Source organism: Mustela nivalis (assembly GCF_964662115.1).
Source record: "Mustela nivalis genome assembly, chromosome: X".
Classification (NCBI taxonomy): Eukaryota; Metazoa; Chordata; class Mammalia; order Carnivora; family Mustelidae; genus Mustela; species Mustela nivalis.
In genome coordinates this window covers 95,878,790-95,894,948 of record NC_139040.1, presented here as the reverse complement: position 1 = coordinate 95,894,948, position 16,159 = coordinate 95,878,790, and the positions used below count along the sequence as shown (strand labels likewise).

The 16,159-nt window shown below is 41.4% G+C and overlaps 1 protein-coding gene and 1 long non-coding RNA gene across 3 annotated transcripts in view; one reads left to right on the top strand and one right to left on the bottom strand.

Moving 5' to 3' along the window:
- LOC309856494 (uncharacterized protein) overlaps positions 1 to 16,159 on the top strand; it is a 68,964-nt gene that overhangs the window by 12,231 nt on the left and 40,574 nt on the right. For both annotated transcript variants that reach the window (XM_082717781.1, XM_082717782.1), the window contains one exon: positions 7,972 to 8,066. In XM_082717781.1, coding sequence (XP_082573907.1) covers positions 7,972 to 8,066 — 95 coding nt within the window. The remainder of the gene's footprint in view (positions 1 to 7,971; positions 8,067 to 16,159) is intronic.
- On the bottom strand, positions 6,078 to 9,456 carry LOC309856496. Its single transcript, XR_014307229.1, has 3 exons — positions 9,066 to 9,456; positions 7,505 to 7,633; positions 6,078 to 6,408 (listed from the first exon to the last, which is right to left on the bottom strand). It is a non-coding gene; the product is annotated as an uncharacterized lncRNA (long non-coding RNA).

Below are 16,159 nucleotides of genomic sequence, written 5' to 3'. Positions count from 1 at the left end.
CTACACATTCCTAGGTGGTGATGAATGTGAACGTTGAAGAAAAATGTCACTTCTAAGAATTAAGAGGAAGAACTAGGAGAGCCAGCAGAGCATAAGCAGTAGCTGCCCTCAGGTTTTGCTTCAGAACCCTTAGCTTGTGCTCTAGGTATCATTCACCTGGGTCCCTGTCCAGGGGAGTTTATAACTATCAATATTTGGATACTCTTATAAAAGATGAAAACAGCTTTTCCAAAGTGTGTTTCGAGGAGTAGTGTTTTTAAAAAGGCAGAAGGTTGGAGCACCTGGATGGCTCAGTGGTTTAAAGCCTCTGCCTTCTGCTCAGGTCATGATCTCAGGGTCCTGGGATCAAGCCCCGCATTGGGCTCTCTGCTCAGCGGGGAGCCTGCTTCCTCCTCTCTCTCTGCCTGCCTCTCTGCCTACTTGTGAGCTCTGTCTATCAAATACATAAATAAAAATCTTCAAAAAAAAAAGAAATCAATTTAAAATAAATAAATAAATAAAAAGGCAAAAGGTGGAGAAATACTGAGTTGACTGGGTCTCTTCACTGCAGGACTTATTAGGGCCCTTTATTATGCCAGCATGTGCCACACATTTCCCAGAGGGAGAAATGAGGTATGTTGCAACATCCATGAACATTGATACTTCTCCCCTGAACATATTGAGGACTAGTGTTCCCATAAAATATTTTTGAAACTATCACTTTAAACCAAAGTGCATCTTAGTGTGCAGAATCTAGGGACAGCAGTGTGGAGGGCCCTTGGTGTATTTTTAAAAAAACTATATATTTAAGGGAGAAGAGAACATGAGTGGGATGAGGGGGCAGATGGAGAGGGAGAAGCAGATTCCCCACTGAGCAGGGAGCCTGATGTGGGGCTCGATCTCAGGACCCCAAGATCGTGACCTGAGCCGAAGGCAGACACTTCACCGACTGAGCCACCCAGGCATACCCACCCCCCACCCCTTGGTATATTTTTAAAGTTTCAGTAAAAGAATGGGGTGGATCATGAATTAAGGGGTAATTGCATTCCCAAACTCGGATGAAATCCATTTGTCTAAAGTAAAGATGAATGCTGAACAATAATCAAATAAATTAGGACTGTCTAGACAACCAGTCTGTCGAATTCCGGGCAAATTGAAGTTAATTGTTAGTTTTCATCTATTTATCATTTGAGACAGCACTGTCTTTTTAGCTTATCAAAGGGATTAGAAGATTTGGCATTTTCAAAAGCAGAGAATTATTTCTCTGAAAGGAAGGACACATTGCAGTTGGACGTAAGGATGGATACATAGATTGGAATGGTTATATGTGTCCAGGACAGGTTTGTGTATACACTGATCCTCTCTGTTCCGTTTTGCTAAAAAGTACAATACTGGATCAGAGACCAGAAAATGTACTAGTAGTATAGACTCCGCTGGCTGGCTTAGACACAAAGGTTAAAATTATGTGGCGCCTTGTCCTTTTCAGTCTCCTTAGCTGCTCGAGATAAATACAATCCAAGCATTAGAAACTTCCCTGTTGCCCTCATCCAGGTGAGCATGGTTTCATTTTCTCAGTATGAGATTATTCTAGTCATTGCAACAAGCATTTAAGCACCTGCAACATGGCAGGGTCTGTTCTAGGGATGCAAAGACGTATAACACATTTCTGTTCTCAAAAAAGTCATAACACACTAGTTATGAGTCAGATCTCTGGGCAAGAGATCATGGTGCCTTGGGTGAGGGCAAAAGGCCACCATGGCTTGGACCAGAGTGTCTGTGGTCGCAATGGGAAGCAGGCAGATTCAGAACATAGTCTGAGGCCACAACCAAGAGGACCTGCCCCTTGAATGGATGAAGTAAGTGACAAAAGGAGAAGAATCAGGAATAGCTTCGAGAGTTTTGGCCAGAGCGTCTGAGTGAATGGTGGTGCCATATACTGAGTTGCAGAGGGTTGGGGGAGAGGACTGAGTTCTGGGGAGATAGCAAGTGTCCTGCTTGAGACATATTGAGCTGGAGATGCCTCTGTGACCCACCTTGCTTGGGGACTGCATTCTAGTGCAGGTGCCATAAACGCTTTGTGTCTGGTGCCAGGTGGCACTTGGGGGGAAGAAGAAAAATAAAACAGGCTGACAGGGACAGAGTGTGACAGAAGAGGAAAACACCTGCCTGTATTGAAAGTGTGTTCCCCAGACACTTGTCACGAGGAATGGGCTCTGTTTCAAGGTTTGTTCTGGTGAAGGAGTGGAAAAGACACCAGATCATCTGTTGTGGAAGCAACACCAGAAATTGAACTGGAAAGGGTAGCACGAGTCAAATGGACGAATTGCTTCTTTTCTGTCAAATAAAGTAATAATGCAGGTCCTTGAGGAAGGACAGTGAAGGGAAGGGCCCTCAGCGAGCTAGAGGAGGTGGGGCTAAGTGTGAGGCCAGGTTCCACAGTAACCGATTTCTATCCCAGGAAGCTGAGGACCATTTCTTGGAAGGCTTCATTGCAGGTATGATTAATTCCATTGCCAGGTGCACCGCGTGGGTGAGATCATTGCCTGTACCGTTTCTGTGGGGAGGTTAGGCACAGCTGGACGTTGGGAGGCAGTGCAGAGTCTGCTGGAACGTCATTTCCAAGGGCAGTGGCTTTAAGAAGCTGGAGCTTGGTCTGAGGTTGCCATAGCAGCACCGCTGCTGCCTGTCTCCTCTGGGCCCTCCTGGGTAATTAATTAATTAATTAATTAGATAAAAAAGAAAACTAAGGAAAGTATTTTGCTTCTATTTGCTGTATAGTGTCTCAGAACAAGCACAATTTTTCAGTATTGTTGTATAAAACAAAACAAAACAGTTGCCTGAACTCTCAGACGACGTGTGTTTTTATTTTTTTTTTTAAGATTTTATTTATTTGACAGACAGAGATCACAAGTAGGCAGAGAGGCAGGCAGAGAGAGAAAGGAGGAAGCAGGCTCCCTGCTGAGCAGAGAGCCCGATGCGATGTGGGGTTCCATCCCAGGACCCTGAGACCATGACCCAAGCCGGAGGCAGAGGCTTTAACCCACTGAGCCACCCAGGGGCCCTGGTGTGTGTTTTTAAAAGCAGCCTGGCTTTTTTTTTTTTTAAACTTATCTAATACATCCTTTCACCTGTTTTATTTTGGTTTATGTGAAACCCAAATGATAGAAGAAATATTGGGAGAGGAACTGTATTGTTTTAAACTCCTCGTTCCTATTTAAGCTACTTAATGGCAGAATGATTCAAGATTTGCTTGTGCCCTGCTCCTCTGATTTTCCTGTTTTTCAGATTTTTTTTGCATTTTAAAAGTGATCAGATCCTGATTTACACAGTAAGCCTTGATCAAACTCTTTGTGACATGACTTTTCCAGGCTCTTAACCCTCATAGAAAACCACAGGACGTTTGAGAGTCCTGGGCTCTTTCCCTCCTAAGGAGTTTGCTTTGCCATGATTTGGGAGAGGAACAGCTCTAGGTGCATGTGCAATGAATGGTAGATTCTACCAGTGCCCACTTAGACCTCTCCCCTCCAAATGGAGCTTCTCTGTGGGAGAACCAGAGACTTTAGACACAAGGACACTTGTATCTCATACACCTGCTGATTTAATACACACTCTCCCCTCCCTGACTCTATACCTCTCCACACAGATCTGAGGCCGAGAGTTTATACCTCTAACAGTGTGTGGGGGAGCCGGCTTCTACCAGCTGGGGAGGCCTCTTTCCAATTCCACATTCGGTGATACCGTGTGGGTAGCTTGAAATAAGTAGTTTGAAATCAGACATCATGGGAATGTCTATACACCACAGAAACCCCAGTGGTACAAATCAGGTGTCCTCTCCCTCCCCACAGCCCAGAGATGGTTGTTAACCATTTAGCAGCATACCACTATAACAAACCCTTTCCTTATTTTGGCAGGGGAGGGGTGATGGTGCCTACCAGGAGGGTTGGGTGGGGGGCAGGTCTCTTCTATCACTCAGGCTTCCATGTGGCAATGAAATGATGGAAAAATGAATGAAGTGAGGAGCTATGGCATTCAGTGCTCTTAGCTTTGGCTGATCTATTTTTCTTTGGAAAAAGATGAACCTTAAATCTATATGAGATTTATTCTGTTCATAACAAATATGAAAATTAAAGAATTTGAGTATAAAATCTTTTTATGGAAGGAATTAGTCATGGAGAGGAAAGGTCCAGCATAAGGAATATAGTCTATGGTATTGTAATAGCGTTGTATGGTGACAGATGGTAGCTACCCTTGTGGGGAGCCCTATATTTCAATTAAAAAATAATAAAATCCATTTTGCAATAGCTACATTGTATTTGGTGACTTGCCTTCAGACGTAAAAGCCTTTTCTTTTCTAAAAATTTTACCCCATTTACAAAAAAAAAAAAAAAAGCTAAGTAAATATTTTGAAAGTTAAAGGCAGAAGCCTTTAAGCTAATCTGTGGAGTTGACAATTGAGATATGACATTTTTCTGTGAATGATTATTGAGTTTTGTGGTGATGGGGGAAGTGATACATAGTGATACACAGAGTAAGAACAAAATAGGAGTTAAGGAATATCCAAGACCTTGACCTTGAAGCAGGCGTCAGTTTCATTCAAATCAACAGCCACAGTTATAATAGTAGAAAAACTTCCTGGACTGTAAGTATTTGCCTGTGCCTTATTTTCGACTTACTGAATTATCTATTCAAAATTAATTATTATTATTCAGAAACAAGTTTTTGGGCCCCTGGGTGGCTCAGTCGGTTAAGCACCTAACTCTTGATTTTGGCTCAGGTCATGGTCTCAGGGTTTTGAGAGATTTTCTCTCCTTCTCCCTCTGCTCCAACTCCTCATATGTGCGCACATTCTTTCTCTCTCAAATAAATATATCTTTAAATAACTTTTTTTAAAAATTGCCCTAGCTTTTATTTCCATATTCAGTATTTTCTAATCTTTTAATTATTGTGGAAGTTCCTTATCTTGTTCACAATAAACACACAAACTGAAACCTTGGAACCCCATTTATTCAGTGTTGTAGAAGAAATATTTTTTCTAGATAGTTTACATCTTCCCTCTTCAAATTCCTAGACGTTTTTAAAGATTTTATTTATTTGAGAGAGAGAGAGAGCGAGCACACATGAGACACTGAGCGTGGAGCCCTACACGGGTGCCATCTCACAACCCCAAGATCGTGATCTGAGCTGAAATCAGGAGTCGGATGCCCAACGAACTGAGCCACCCAGCCACCCCCAAGATCTTTTTTAAAAGCATTTTTTTTCTGAAATCCTTTTAAAATGTTTTAAATATTCTCTTTATTTCTTAACTAAGAGTTGAATCTTTCCTTGCTGAGATAGGCCCAATCATTTTCCTGGAATGCAGAAACAACCCTTGTGGTCAGCTTTTTAATTTTGTTTATATCCAAAAATGACTTTTTTCCTGGTGTGGTCATTGTCCCAACTCAGCTCGTCCCGCTCCCCCCAATCCCCTCCAAAATCCCCAGTGGTGCTTATTCTTTATTGGCACTGAACGCCACTTGCCAAACTCGTTTAGAGTTACACATTAAATTTGATTTTGCTCAGGCTCCAAGTGAGGGTGTGAGAAGTAAAACCATTCACTTTTCTGGAGACTTTGTTGTGGTCATTTTGGGTGCTTGGCTTTCTCATCTGGAATATGGGGACAATGAAATCAACTCCCAGGGATGGTAACAGGCAAGGCACATGAACCTGATCTGTATATGTAGCCCCAAACCAGCTGCTAGGCTGCCTTAGGTGCCAGGAGCGGGACGCTGTGGGACCCACAGCTGCTGGAGGTCAGAACCATCTCAGCTTCTTTGTAGGCAGCATGCAGAGGGCGACTTTCTCCTCCTTTAGAGGAGGAGCTACCAACCGATGAATTCTAGTAAACCCTTGGCTTTATTTTTCTAATTTGTTTATAGTTTGACTGATTAAGACGAACTGGGAAGAAAGGAACCTTTTTGTATCTGAGTTTCTCTGCTTTTAAATATAGAGTGGTACTTTGACATTAGAAGATCTGTGCATCAATAGATGTTTAATATCAACTTCATTCTTTTTTTAAATGACCCTCAGCAGAAGAAGCCTTTGGCTCTGTCCCCGAGAACACATTGCACCAAGGTTTGCAGACATTGGTTTGAATTTATTTAAATGTCACAGGATGGATGCTTTCTTTATGAGCAGATTCCAAAGATTTGTTGCATACCTAAATCTTTCATGAATGTTGGCAGTGTAATGTTACATTGTACTTGAAGGGGTCAAAACTACATACAAGTATTAGCAGATAGCAGTGCTCGATATTATGGTTTAGCCTCCCCACATTCTAGATCTTCTAAACCCAGATTATCCTTGATTCTGTATATGGACAAAATGCTGTGACGGTCTGGGTCCTCTGAGAGCAGACGTCAAGACATGTATGAGATTGATTATGGGAAAAGCCTGCAATGGATAAAGAGGGGGAAGAGAACAGGAACGGGCAAGTCGTTAAAAAACAAACAAGAAAACAAAAACAAATACCAGGGTAGTCCTGTAGGATTTCCTACAATCTGGCTTTTCTTGATTGCATCGCAGTAGTACTATTTAAACATGTTCCTCTGCCCTAAAGTAGAAGATCTAGAAGCTTGATCACATTAGAATTTAGTATTTGCCCCTTGTCTCCCTCCCCTTCTTTCCTTCTTAATGACTTCATAGATGCTGGTGTGTTGTTCCATCAGGAGGCAGATAATATCTGGTAATCTCTCTTTTTTGTGTGATGTTAGCAGATGTTGATGCTTATTACACTAGGTCCATCAGTTGATTAGGCATTGCAGCATGCTGATGTTCTAATTTTATTTGTCTTCACTGATTAGCTAGCATGCTTTTAGGTGCAGAATCTCCCTTTGTTAGCTGTTTGGATGCTTTGCAGTTCACTGCAAGTAGGAGAGGTAGAATGAATGCCAGATGCTTTTCTTTTCCTTTAGGCATTTCCAAACTGGTGAGGTGGTTCCTTATCCTTCTCCAAAGATCCAGGGAGAGTTTTTTTTTTTAATTGGTTTAGTATTATTAGGAATTTATGGATTTCAGCCACTGCAGTTATTTTGTATTTTTCCCCCTGCCCTATCTCCCCCCCTGCAGTTGTTAATTTGATTTGATACTTAGATTGTTCCATCTTTGGCCAGTTGGAGTCCCTATCGGTAGGTTCCTAACCCTTTTGTCACAATAATAATGTTAATCTGCAACATTTCCCTTTTCTGGTATTACTGTATTAGGTTTTAAATCCATCTTTTATGACGGTTTTTATTTAGATGTGAAAAACCCATTCTCAGCTTTGAGCCAACGAATAGTGTGATGCATGATTCCTACCTTAGGTAACTTTGAATCTGGTGGGAAAAACAAGCCCTAGCAAGCATATAATTCAGATAGAATTCATAAGATGTGATTATAAGGGTTTTGTTCTGTTAAGTAGGCTCTGCAATCAATGTGGAGTCCAACGTGGGGCTTGAACCCACAACCTTGAAGTCAAGACCTGAGCTGAAGTCAAGGGTCAGACGCTTACCTGACTGAGCCACCCAGGCGCCCCTACAAGGGGTTTTTAAGTTGAGAAAAGCACAGATATATTGAGGGCTGTTGTAGCCAGGGGAAGTTTCCAAGAAAACAAACTCTTCTGTTTATGCAATCGGGTTTTCTGGAAGAAGGGCACAATAAGGGTTGATTTAGGAGTTTAGCACATTCTCTTAAATAGGATTTCATTATCACCAAAAATACATATATTTTAAAAACAATTACATTTTATAAGAGATGATAAAATTATGATAATGTAATATAGGCAACATTATCAAATTGGTGGCTTAATCGATCACAGTATGGTCAGACTTTATTAGAAAGATAGCAAAATGAAGGGTTACATATGATGCCCTGCTTTCATTTTATGTATAGGTCTGCCTAACTCCTGGCTGTCTCACGTTTGGGTCTTAATATGTTCCTTGATTTCGTTTTTGTTTTTCTTTTTGTTTTTCCTTTTAGGATTGTCTGCTGCCAAACTCTTAGCTGAACATGACGTTAACGTTTTGGTTTTAGAAGCACGGGACAGAGTTGGAGGGAGAACATACACTGTGAGGGTAAGTGATTACACTTACATGTAATATCTCACTCACACTGGGGGGGCACTGGAAGTCCCAGAACTGAAGGTGATCTCAGGGGTTCATGTAGTGAAGCCATTTATCCTCCAGAGCCCTAAACTGTTCCAGCAAATATGGGTCCATGCTTTTCAACAAGCACTTGCTGAGAGTGACAGCCTCTGACCTGCAGTAGCTTGTAGTCTCGGGATGAAAACAAATGTGAACAAATAACTTCAGTGCACTTTCATAATTTCCACACTTGGAGACCTAAATCTCAGATGGGGTTACAGTTTGGCTGGACTTGAAGTGACTATACGCTCACAACACGTGTACATGAGTGCACACACACACACAGAGTATAGGATCCTTGTTTGTTTATCCAAGAATACGCAGCTTAAAAGATGTGTGCCGCAGGAAGCAACAGCAAATATAGCATGTTTTTGTGCCACCTTGTCCTTGGTCCTTGTTCCCTAAAAGGACTGTGGCTGCCAGAGACACTCTTTGCTCGGGTAAGGCCCACTAGACATGACGAGGAAGCTCAGTTCTTTCCATACTTGGGCTAATGTCACCATTCTAGAAAAATGCCTGCTAACTATGGTTTACTGTTATTCAAGGACACAGTGGCGGGTGGTCAAGCAGGGGGCCAACATGGGGTGGGGAAGAGAGGGCCAAACATGGAAGTTTGGGGAGCACACAGCTTTAACGGGGGCCATGGCCGAGGAGCCAGAGAGAAGCAGCAGAGTTGGAGCAATGCCGTGCAAATCCGTGGAGGAAAGAGGAAGGGAGGCTGCACCAAGCCAGACACCAAGGGCATTTGACATAGGATGAGGGCTGCAAAGAGGCTCTTGTGTTTGGCATTTAGGTCATGAATGAGAACCTTTTCTAGAGCACACAAATAGACTGTTTTACAGGCGGGAGACCGACAGGACAAAACCAGACAGTTGCAATGACTGGCAAGAGACAAAGGATTTATCTAATTAGAAGAGGTATCAGACTTACAGCAGAATGGCTTAGGCGGTGCTCATTACAAAGGCTTGAGCAATACAAACATTCGGTTACTTTGTATGAGAAGAAGTCTGGAGGCAGGGAGTCTGAGCTGCTGCAGGCGCTGGGCTTCATTGTCAGGGCTTTCCGCTCTTCATGTCTTTCCTGCTCAGCCGTTCTTTGCATGTTGGCTTATTGCCTGATGGTAACCAGATGGCTGCTGCGACTCTAGGCATCGAGCCCTCGTTTAAGACAGGAAGGAGCATGAAGAGGCAGTCCCAGTTTTCCGTTTAAGTTTGTATTTAACCTCCAGTTAGTTACCAAGCCGTGTACTCTTCGTTTCCGGTGCACAATGCAGTGATTCGACCCTTCCATACGACACCCAGTGCTCATCCGGGCAAGTGCCCTCCTGCATTCCCAGCCCCTGCTCCACCCATCCCCCCACCCCCTCCCCTCTGGTGACCATCTGTTTGTTCTCTAGAGTTAAGAGTCTGGTTCTTGGTGAGGCATCCTCAGTTTTATCTGCAACCAAGCTTTTCCTTTACGAGAAGAACCTGGCGGGCATTCTCCAGTCCCCTTGGCCAGAGTTGGGGCACACAGCTACCCTTAGCCACTAGGGAGCCTGAGAAAGCAAGTGTTTAACATTTCCAGGCTGCATCGTATGTAGAAGCAGGTGTGGTGGGCAAGGCCATACGAATGGATATGGAAGGGCCAACCAACATCGGAACTAGCATATTGTACTAGCTCTTCCAGTCATACCACACCATGTTCCCCCTGGCATTTGCTTCCTACCTTTTTAGATGTACAAGGATGTACCATGAGTCCATTTTCACTCGGCTCAGCTCTGAGAGTGCTCCCCAGCCTTGCTACTCAAAGTGTGGTCCATGGCCCAGCAGCCTCAGAGTCCCCCAGGAACATGATAGAAATACAGAGTCTCAGGCCCTGTCCCAGACCCACTGAATCCAAATCTACATTTCAACAGGGTCCTTGGGGGCTGCTACGGATGTGTTGCCCTGTTTGCTTGCTGGCTTGAAATTAATGTAAATCCGGATTAATTGTATTGGGAGAATTTCTGAGTGCTTCCTTGGATGTAGTCCACTGGGAGCCTGGTGGTCTGGAAGCCAGGACCCTGGGATTCAGGCCCCTGCACTGCCTGACATACTATCTTAGCTTGGGTAAGTGCTGTTAGCGCTTTACATTTGTTTGCCCATCTGGGCAGTGAAGATACAATCGAAATGTACTCGAAACTCCTTTGCAGCTTAAAGTTCTAGTTGAAGATGTGTGTTAGAGTGCAAAAGAAGGATTGCGTATCCTGTGTGTCTGACCTTGTTGGATACAATTCTGTCATTTTCTGAAAATTATTCCTTCACTTTGGTGATAGTTATTAAGTTGTTCCTTAGCCCCACGTTTCTTATCTCTAAAACGGTTTGGTTATTAAATAGGAGCATCAGTCATGTTGCAGATTCTCAGTTAAGAATAGGTTTCTTGATATAAGGGAAATGAGAATTCCAACATGCCTCTCCCCAGCTGCTTTATTGCCCCAGGCTGATTTTTCACATGGCATCATTTATACATGTCAGCCCCATACAGGAACTCTTGTGTATTGACCATGATATTGTAACTCCTTAGGTATATGAGGAAGGTACTTGGAAATGCACTTTTCAGTGCTTACAGACTAGGACTTGACATTTATAAGATTACAGTTGAGTAAAAGGAGAAAAAAGAACTTTGCGAAAAAGGGACAGAAAGCTGAAAACTGTAAGAAACTGAATCGCATATTGTTAGAATTGCTTCTGAGAGCATAGTCAATTAGGATAATTTGGGGTGGAGATGCACTAAGAGTTACTCTGGATCTTTAAGCACTGAAATGTTAAATTTGGTATTACACTTGGCAGCTGTTCAGAGAGATCTCCTATGAGTTCAGAACTTCCCAATTTTTCAGGGCACCTGGCTGGCTCAGTTGACAGATCATGTGATGCTTGATCACAGGGTCATGAGTTCAAGCCCCATGTTCAGTGTGGAGCCTATCTAAAGTAAATAAAAAAAAAAAACTTGCCAATTTTTTCTTAGTATGGTTCATTTATCATTCTTCAGGACCAATTTTACAAAGTCAAAATGCCTGTGGGGCTATTGCAGGGCTGGTGTATTTGTTTCCTAATATAGTTGCATGTTTGTGGCCTCTTCAGAGGCTGAGAAATAAGATCAAAATCAAGACCTTCAAGATGGAGACACAATATAGCAGAATATGGTATTAGAGTTCCAATATGTTCATGCTGAACCTGACGCACCTGCTTTAGAATCTTTCACCTTTGTAAAGAAACATCTGTAAAAGAAAACAAACGAAGACAAAGAAAACAAACTAAACCAGAAGCAGACTAAGTACAGAGAATTAACTGGTGGTTGCCAAGAGGGAGATACTTGGGGGGGGGGCGGTGGACAAAATACTTAAAGGGGATTAAGAGGTACAAATTTCCAGTTATAAAATAAAAAGTCACTTGAAAGGGTTGAAAAGTACACCCTAGGGGTGCCTGGGTGGCTCGGTCATTAGGCGTCTGCCTGTGGCTCAGGTCAGGGTCCCAGGGTCCTGGGATTGAGTCCTGCATCCGGCTCCCTGCTCAGCAGGAAGCCAGCTTCTCCCTCTCCCACTCCCCCTGCTTGTGTTCCCTCTCTCACTGTGTCTCCATCAAATAAATAAATAAATAAATCTTTAAAAAAAAATAAAAAGGAAAATACAGCCTAGGGAGTATAGTCGGTAATGTTATAATAATTCGTGTGGTAAAAATAAGAAATATTCTGTAAAATGCCTCACCCTTTTTACTACTTAGGGTTATTTGCTTTAAAGATAGTGTCAATATTCTAAAGACATTATGTGTGGAAATTCCCATGAGTCCTCTTGCTGTCTTTGTCAAAGCCTAGAAATTTATTGGAGTACTGACGCCAGTTCTGTTTTATATTTTAGAAGGGTGCTGGAGAAGGTTTAGAGACAGTACCAAGGCTTAGTAAAAGAGAAGGTGAGGATTATATAAGGGACAGGTGAAAGAAGTGAAAGGCACACCTCATTTCTGATATTAGGGCAGAATGGGAAGCCCTGATTAACGCTCCCCATGGCAATAAGCACAATGCTGAATAAAATATACATTGCTGCCTTGACATGGAAATCAGAAATTTGCAGATCTCCTGGAGGTTGAACAGACATCTCAGATTTCATGTACCCAACCTGAGTTTCTGCTGTTCTCCGTCAAGACTGCCATTCCAGTAGCCTTCCCGGTATCAAAGGATAGCAACTCCAAAGACCTCAAGCATCACACTCAATACTCTCAGGCTCCACATTCATTCTGTTGGCTCAGCCTTCAAAATACCACCAGAATTCAACACTCTGTACTACTTCCATGGCTACCGCCTGGGGGGAGCCACCAATATCTCTGGCCAGATTGCTGTGATGGCCTCCTGAAACTGACTTCCCTGCTTTACCCTCGCCTCCTAGAATCTACTCTTAGTACAGCAGCCAGAGTGAGCCTTTCAGACCTAAGTCAGATCTTGGCACATCTCTGCTCAAAAGCTTCCAGAGGCTTTCCTTCTCAGAGGCAAAGCTGATGTCCTTACAATGCCCTGTAAAGCTTTCTGTGACCTGCCCCCAATAACCTGTCTAACCTCATCTCCAGTTCTCTTTTCCTTTTTTTTTTTTAAGGGAAGAAGGGACAAAGGGAGAGAGAGGGAAAGAGAATCCCAAGAAGGCTCCACATCAGTACAGAGCCCAGTGTGGGGTTTGCTCTCACAACCCTGAGATCATGACCTGAGCGGAAATCAAGAGTCAGACACTTAACCAAATGAGCCACCCAGGTGCCCCTTCAGTTCTCTTTTCCTTGCTCACTCTGTTTTAGCCATACTGGTCTATTTCTTGAACACAGTAGACTCCCTCTGCCTTAGAGTTTGCACTGGCTGTATTTTCTTTGTTTGTTTTAGAGTAGACATTTAATAAGCATTTGCATGTTATTTGATTGGTATGTAGGTTTTATTTGATTATTATGTTCAGTTAGCATATAGTACATCATAACTTTTTGTTGTAGTGTTCAGCAATTCATTAGATACATATAACACCCAGTGCTTATCCCAACATGTGCCTTCCTTAATACCTATCACCTGGTTACCCCATCCCTCCACCCCCTTCCTTTCTGAAACCCTCAGTTTGTTTCCCAGAGTCCTTAGTTTGTCATGGTTCATCTCCCTCTCTGATTTCTCCCCCTTCAGTTTTCCCTCCCTTTCCTGTGGTCCTCCATGCTATACCTTATGTTCTACATTTGAGTGAAACCATATGATAATTGTCTTTCTCTGCTTTACTTATTTCACTTAGCATAATCCCCTCCAGTTCCATTCATGTCAGTGCAAAAGTTGGGTATTCATCCTTTCTGATGGCTGAGTAATATTCCATTGTATATATGGACCACATCTTCTTTATCCATCCATCGGTTGAAGGACATCTTGGCTCCTTCCACAGTTTGGCTATTGTGGACTTTGCTGCTGTGAGCATTGGGGTGCATGTGCCCCTTCTTTTCACTACATCTATATATTTGGGGTAAATACCTGGTAGTGCAATTGTGGGGTCATAGGGTTGCTCTATGGAACCTCTGTACTGTTTCTCAGAGTGGCTGCAACATCTTGCATTCCCACCGACAGTGTAAAAGGGCTACCCTTTCTCCACATCCTCACCAACACTTGTTTTTCCCGTCTTGTTAATTTCTGCCGGGAATGCTTTTCTCCTGGCATGTGGACAATCTCTTCATTTCCTTCAAGTCTTTATGCAAATATTACCTCTTCAAGGAGGCTGACATATCCATTGTATGTTGAATTGCAATCTTTCCTTTTCTCCTCTGCTGTTTTAGACCCCTTGTCCTACTGTAATTTTTTTGTTTTTCATTGTTCTTATCAACTTCTGAGATACTTAGTTATTATGTTTGAGGTTTATTCCCAATGGGTCTCTTCCCATTGAATGTAGGTTCCTTTAGAGCAGGGATCTTTGTTTTGTGTACTGATGTAACAGAAGCTCCTTGAAGAGTACCTGGCATCTTGTAGGAAAGCACAGTCTATTTGTTGAATAAACAAATGAATCCCCAAAGCAAAAATAGACTCAAATCCTTTCCATCCAGGCCTCAAATCATTTACAGAGGAAATGTTCCAAAGAAAATAAGTAACTCATAGTTAAAAATGAAAAAGCACACTAGGAAAAGAGGCACCAAAAAAGGACAAGCATGAAAAAAAAGATCCAGAAAGATTTTGTAACAGTCATATAATGCAAAGAGTAAAAAATTATAGTTAAGCATATTTTTGTTTTATTTTTAAATTTTTTAATTAATTTATTTTTTAATCTTTGGTTTTTCTGTTCAGCATGTTTTAAAGAAGTGGCTTTAAAACTAGGATCAGGTAAAGAAACTAAAAAATGTTCTGGTAAATTTTTAAAAAATTCTGGAAATGAAAATATACTAATTAAAATAAAAAAATTTAGCAGGCAGATTTAACAGTATATTAGACACAGCTAAAGAAAGTGAATGAACTGCTAGATCTAGAAAAACTGCCTACCATGAAATTCTGAAGCAAAGATTAGAAAATATGTTTTCAAGGGTGGCGAGCAGCTAAAACGTGAAAGATAGAGTTATAATGGTATAAAAAAATACTAGCTGATATTCCCAGCATTGTTGGAACACAAGACAAAACCTGTCAGGTCCAATGCATGATAAAGGAAAAGAAATTCTCACCCAGGGACAGAGAAGCTGCAGTATACCAAAGAAAAGAGATCTCATAAGCAATTATTTTTTAAAGAGCAAAAAAGGCAAATCATACATACTCTTAAAAAATCAACAATTAAATTTATGAGTGACCCTTGGACAACAAAAACAGATGCCAGATGATATCTTTTTTTTTTTAAGATTTTATTTATTTATTTGACAGACAGAGATCACAAGTAGGCAGAGAGGGAGGCAGGGAAGCAGACTCCCTGCTGAGTGGAGAGCCTGATGCATGGCTTGATCCCTGGACCCTGAGATCATGCCCTGAATACAGAGGCTTTAACCCACTGAGCCACCCAGGCACCCTTCCAGAAGATATCTTTAATGTTCTGAGACAGTGAGAAAGAGGAACTAAACTGAATTCATTACCTGCTTGAAAAAATCTTTTTGCCAGACTGACAAAAACAAAGGCTTTAGGACCCAAACTGGAAGAGATGATAAAGAAAAATGTATTTCAAGCAGAAGGAAAAAGATTACAAATAAAAGGTCTGAGATTCAAGAGGGGACAGTGAGCAAAGATATTGGTAAATATTTAAATATAATTCGGCAACATCAAAACAATAAAACAAAGTAGTGTCAGATTTGTTTCGAGACAAATCTGAACTAAAGTACTTTTATAGCTTATGGGTTGGAAAAAGGGTGATCACAGTTGAAGCATGAAGGTTTTCGTAGTTTTCAGTAGGAAGATAATCCACTGATAAACTTTAGACTATATTAAGTGTGCGTGTTAATATTGCTAGGAAAAAGTCTGAAATAGGCCTAACTTCCAAACAAGTACAAGAAAAAAATTTAAAAAGAAAAAAGAAGAAACCCCTCATTCCAAAAGAAGAAAAGAAATCTGGGGAAAAACTATTTGAATAGGCATAATAAAATAAGAAGTAAGTTAAAGCACTTAAAAAGGAATAATATATGTAAATTCTAAGTTTGTCAAAGGAAAACAATCGTCAGACTACAAACTCTAACTGAAAGAAAAAGAGATAGACAAATACTAATCTAAGCTGTTATAGCTATATTAATATCAGACGAAGTAAACTTTGAACAAAAAAGTCATTGAAAAAAAAAGTCATTGAAATAAGTATCAGTACATAATGAAAAAAGACAGAAAATCAAACAGTTCTGAACTTTTAAACAGTGAATAATGTGGCCTCAAAATATAAAGCAAAAATTAACAGGAATCAAAGATAAATGCCCAATGGAGTAGGGGATTTTTTACATAATTTCCAAACAGAAGAAGTCTGAGCACAATTAAGCTCATTCTGATGAACATGTATAAGTCATGCATATCATTTTATGGACTATATTTTTTTCAAGCAAATATGAAAATCTTTG